This window comes from Fomitiporia mediterranea, assembly GCF_000271605.1.
Source record: "Fomitiporia mediterranea MF3/22 unplaced genomic scaffold FOMMEscaffold_10, whole genome shotgun sequence".
In the NCBI taxonomy this organism is placed as follows: Eukaryota; Fungi; Basidiomycota; class Agaricomycetes; order Hymenochaetales; family Hymenochaetaceae; genus Fomitiporia; species Fomitiporia mediterranea.
The window spans coordinates 1,192,808-1,198,839 of NW_006760395.1; the positions used below are offsets into that span (position 1 = coordinate 1,192,808).

Sequence of the window (6,032 nt, forward strand, 5' to 3'; positions counted from 1 at the left end):
ATACAACACTCAGTATCCCAAAAATGCAAATTTGAGCTGCATAGATATATTCAGCTTAATCTAACCTACAAAAGTATGTTTTTGATTTTTTAAAATATTGAGATTTGAGTGAGTTATTTCCAAAAAAAAAAACTTTTTTTTTGGTACCAAATGTACAGAAATGCAATTTGGTGAAATTTTGAATTTTTTCCTGAAGATTTTTGCCACTTTGGTTAAATATCTATTATATAATTATTTCCTTATATAGAACACGTGCCTGATGAGTAATGTACTTTTGATCAGTAAATAGAACAAGGAATTAATGTTGATGGAAAATGCACACAATGCAAAGGTTTCAAGTGTGCTGACAAATCAGCACAATCAGTATACTGCTGTCAACAAATTCTGTTTAACCAGCCAGATTTTCAAGCTCATGACAGTATTGTAATGTCCTCAAACTGTAATCTCATTTGAGAGTTCACATGTTTTATATCTATTATATATAATTGACTTGAACTTGTACATTTGCTTACTAAGTAAGGTAAGGAAAGTATAAACTCGACATAGTATGTCACATCAGTCACAGCACAGCCACTTCTCCATTAGGAAGGACCCTGATGGCAAAAATCGAGCAGTGGACATCAACATTTTTTTTAGCACTTGTAAATACAAAAAAAATATAGATTATGGTTTTACAGCTCAGCCAGAATACTAGCTGGAAGGATTCTATAACTATAGTATTTCTTATTTGCCCATTGAGCCTGTGCTCCTGTCAACCCCTTTCTATATGCATCCATGAACTGAGCAGACTGGTTACAATACCTACAAAACATATAATAAAATCAATTTTGTAAGAAAGAAAGATTTAAAGTACTTACTTTTGAAAGAAATCAAGAGGGATAGAATCAAAGCATGTTTGAACATGCTTTTCCATTTGAGCTTCAGTAGTAGGGGCAGGCATCATCTGGTAGTTGAATTTAGCATAACCCTAGCACTGTTCAATGAAGTTCAATTCACAATGGAATTTAGGATAAAAAACTGCCTTGTGTTCATAGCCTTCCACCAATTCTTTAATTACAGACTTTCAGTAAAGAAAGGCAAGACACAGGAGTGTGATACAAACCTCAAGTCAAAAGAAAAGAAATTCAACATTAACACACTCAAATTCTATACACTAGGTAGTTATGTTAATACTATTTGTTGTTTTGGCACAACAGACTCTTATAGTACTCAAATGGTAAGTTCTGAATGTTTTACTAGTAGTTTAATGACTTCTTTAATTCCCTCTGTCCATTCTCCTTACTTATCTTGATTTTTAGGGAGAATCTCAGTATAAACAGCTTAAGAGTATATATTCTAGGACAAACAAGAAAAATGTAGTACAGGATGTTTCAAAACTTGAGGAATAAACATACAAACTCTGAGAGATTCAAAACCGAGTTGAGGGTCTCAAAACCAATAGTACAGATTGCAAACTATTACAAGTAATCATCCCTAAGACTCATTATAGTATGACAGCCTTAAAAAAGGAATAGAAACACTTGTAGTCATAGATAGATACTAATCCTACTGATCCAGCTCTCAAGGTAAGTTATCCCTGGCTAATTTGTGTATGACTATACTCTATGTCCATTTTATTCTTACTAGGATTTCTTAAGCAATTTATTCACTCATTTATTGTCTCAGATTCTTTCTAGGAACAAAGACAATACCTTTATACTGGATGAAATTAATAGTCTATGTATCCAAAATGATAGACTTTACAAACATAGGGTCATATGTATAAATTACACAACCTACAATGTCAGAAGAGTGTAGGACTCTCTGAACCCTTGTTTGTATACAGATATTATAGTCTACTCAGATGACCAGTATTCTGACTATCTGTTCATATTTGTACAAATAGTTAGTATCTTCCACATTAATGTTACCTACTTTAGGCCTGGATTAAGCTCCTTACATTATAAAAGAATTGATTTTGTCTGAGTACAGTAGTTTAAGACTGAGGCAAGTTGCTCTTATAGCTTTCAAGAGAAACAGCTCTAACAGATTTGTTTTCTGTATTACTCTAAACCTGGTACATTTAGGTTTCTCAATCCTGACCTTATTATTTAGAGAGTACACCTAATTCCAAACTTCTTGAAAGGCTGTACTACTAACTATCTGCCACACTCTGTTGTTTGTCACTCATTAGAAAAAGATTCAGATTATCAGAGATACTATGTTAATATGTAAGTTAGAATAAGATATATTTATATATTTTTACTCATTTCATATATTATATTGTCTTATAACTAATTAAATACAAAGATTTGTTGATAGGGATATATTTATACAGTTTTGTGAGGGCAGAATCAGTCATAAAACAGTATGGCACCTAAACAACCACCTTATGTGTAACATTTTGTATGAGATGAATGAAGACAAAGATGAAGACAAAAATGAGGATCTAAGAAACAAGGAAGGTGGTGAAGAATCTGGAGTGGATACAGAGGAGGAAACAGAGGAGGACTCAGAGGACAAGGAAGGAGAGGATTTGGACAGCTATACAGACTTGTAGCAAAACAAAAATGATAGACACAGGTCACACATTTATAGAAATTTTGTAGTCATGTGTACTGATTGACAATCTGTTAATTATCTTTACAATACAACTTGCTCAGTCTCAGTGTATTGAATTGGAATGATAATGCTCACAGACAATGTCCTCTCAATTTCACATTACTAGTATACAATAGAGCTACATGCTCTCAATTTATATGTAATGGACCCTATTCTATAAGCACTCACTACTACAGGTAAGTTGCAACTCAAGACAATGTACATTAACAAAGTACTCCAACTTTTTGTGAGTATTCACTCTGTTTACTACACAATTAATGTCTACTCTGTTCTATACTGTGTTTAACATCTATTTCCCTAGCCTACAAGCATAATTACTTCTTGACAATATGCTTTCACTTAATATATCTCTACTACTTTCTTGCTCACTTGCATTCTCAAATTTCCTACTGTCATCCCTGCTTACAATCTCAAATTTCCCTAGCTTTATTAAGGTCTTCTAGACATCTACACTACTTAAATTGAGTTTGTACAGAGCTTGCAAGGTTGTTTAGAGACAAGAAACAATTAGGTAAGTACTACTTTGAAGTTTGAGAGTAACACTGTGTAATTCAACTGCTTTATTAAGGTCTTCTGACTGTCTACTCTGCCCAAGTTCCTTACTTTACAGTCTCATACAGTACTCTCCAGACACACTTTCACTCAGACTTGGCTCTGTAATGAGTAGTAATGACTCTTAATCCCCTGTTAATAATTTGCTCAATATTGACTTCAATAAACTTACTGAGTACCATTTGCAGCCTTACACAGTACTCTCTAGACACACTCTCACTCAGACTTGGCTCTGTAACAAGTAGTAACAACTCTCAATCCCCTGTCAATAACTTGCTCAACATTGACTTCAATAACATGCTTGCATTCCTTTTACTTTACAGTCACACACACACACTCCCAACAACTTGCATTCACAATTACCTTTAGTAAGTCCCTTCCCTCACTTGTATTTGACCTGAGATCTCTAGACTTACTTCTTATCTTATACAGTACTCTCCACACCCACCCCCCCTCTGTTTTTTGGGCTGATCCAGACATGTACAAAATGAAGGATGCAAAGTGTGTGTCCTGTAAGGCCAGCACTGATAAAATTCTGGGAGTACTTAGGGAAGTACTCCTAGATTATTATAGCTGTATTAAAACAGCTAAAATTGTGTAAGTCCTTATATTTTTACATTTTTTTACTACTAACAATATTATTATTGTTATTGTTATTGTTATTATTAGGGGTAGTATTCATGGGTCAGGTAATAACAATACCCTACACCTTTTAATAAGGTGTTTTGGGAAGAAGAAATTGGTAGGATCTATACACCTGCCTTTTGTTAATAATGTGAGTTTTTTTTACCTTTGTCTTGTCTTTCTTTGCTAATATTATCTTAAGGAATTCCATTTTGAGAGGGCAACAATTGGCTATAAGAAAAGAAAGGGCCACTTTGTAATAGAAAAAATCTAATTATTGTAAATTTCTTGTATATACAAGCTCTTTTTAATTCATATTAGTTGTTTAAAAGTAAAACTGTATTGTTTTATAAAGCTTACAAGACAGTTATTAACTTTATTATTATATATTATTGTATATTATTCTACTAAAAGTATTACAATTACATATTATCTTACTAAAAGTATTATAATCAACTGACAAGCACAGTACAATATTTTTATAACTATTATAATCTATCAACTATTATTGTAGATATCTTATAATATAATTTTAACAGATTATAATAAGAGTTGAGTACTTGTACCTCACATGTAATATTGTAATAATACTATTAGTAAGCTTACTTGCTCTAAAGCATGTTTGTAGTTTAATAGAAACTTTGTATATTTCATACATTTATATACAAGCATTATAATTACATTACAAGTAAAATATAAGTATTATTTTAGAATGTAATGCTGATGAAATAATTTTATTAGTTTACTTTTACTATTATTAAATACATTTGTTGCGACTTTTTCGTGATGTTCGAGTCAGCTATATATACAACAATTGTTACTTGCTTGCTCTGCCTTACATGCATATGAGCTTCATTTCACTGTTACATAGCTGATTGTGCTTGCATCGAGTAAACACATATAGGGTTGATTGCTCAGTATCCTTGGTGCCTGTTCTGCCACTTGACAGTACAGGCAAAGATGTTTACAGAGTGTTTCATGAATGAATATAGTTTTTAACCCTATAGCCATTTGTTATCTTTATGATTTTGATAGTTGATCAGATATACAACAATCATTGTCTATTTACATGTGTATTGTTTTGCTTTTGCAGAACCTTTAGCTGATTGTACTTGCATTGTATGGATGTATTAAATATTGATTACTGGCAGACAGTGTGAAAGATGCACCAGGTCATGTTCAGCCTTTCTACAATCAATCAGCTATGGCTGCTCAGGCTCAATTACACATACCTCTTCTGTGCATGCCCAAACTTAAACTCTCGAAAACGCATCAACACAGGATGATCAATACTCTTAGCTTGCTCATAAAGTTTACTTAAATGCCCTTACAATTACATTGACTAGTAGCATATACAATCATTTCTCTGAGTGTCTGTGTTGTAGAATTGTTGAAGGCTCAATGTTATATCTTACAAACAGACACAGGTTTATTTGGATTACCCACATATTAAGAAATGAATACAGATGCAAAATTATAACGAAATTCTTTCATTCCACAATACAAGACTATAAAACCCTTTCAACAATGTGAAGACACAGGTTTGGATCATACAATCTTGTTTCGTCCTCTGAGAACTCAATGTCTTCCTCAGGCAGGAACAACTGATCTCTTTCACACCTTTCAACATAAGAACTAGCCTTGTATTTCTGTTTTGGAATGAAGGGAGGAGCCTTATCACTAATGGATTCCATGTATGGATTGTTCTGCTAGTCAGTAGCATTGTACCACTGTGGCTTCCAACCTTCTGGGATGCCCATTATTATGAGATGATTAGTTCATCAACAGACAAACCACAAGACAATGACTTCATAATGTCTCAGTTAGAATACATACAATATAAGGACAAGAGACACTGAGCAGTCAATTGTCACCTCACCCCTTGTCTATGCATGCCCCCCTTAAGTTTTCCCTCTCAACAGGTTATGAGCCTTGAGCTCCCTGTATACACACATCCACTGTACACTCTAAACTCTTTATTTGCATACATTTGCACACATTTGCATCATGGTTCCCCCACATACTAATACACACTGTAAACCAGCTAATGTACCTAAATACTTTGGTCAAAATATCACAATGCTTAAGACCAAAGCAAACTACAAGATGTAGCATTACTACATTGTTTCTAGTGTTGTAGCTACATGCTTCAAACACTTACTAAAGGATGAACTGTAGAACAAAGCTGAGAGGGAGATGGCTAAGGCCATTCATACATACATAGTTAATAACATTGCTAATACAATATTAGCAAA

At 33.4% G+C, this 6,032-nt stretch overlaps 2 protein-coding genes across 2 annotated transcripts; one reads left to right on the forward strand and one right to left on the reverse strand.

The window, feature by feature from the left end:
- Positions 1–671: 671 nt before the first annotated feature.
- On the reverse strand, positions 672–967 carry FOMMEDRAFT_92671 (uncharacterized protein; the record flags this gene model as incomplete). The annotated part of the gene is made up of 2 exons (XM_007269491.1): positions 672–801; positions 858–967. Coding segments are annotated over 2 exons (240 nt in total), but the record flags the coding sequence as incomplete, so codon positions are not given.
- Positions 968–1,626: 659 nt separating this feature from the next.
- FOMMEDRAFT_92677 (uncharacterized protein) lies at positions 1,627–1,797 on the forward strand (the record flags this gene model as incomplete). The annotated part of the gene is made up of 1 exon (XM_007269492.1): positions 1,627–1,797. A coding segment is annotated over one exon (171 nt), but the record flags the coding sequence as incomplete, so codon positions are not given.
- Positions 1,798–6,032: the final 4,235 nt, after the last annotated feature.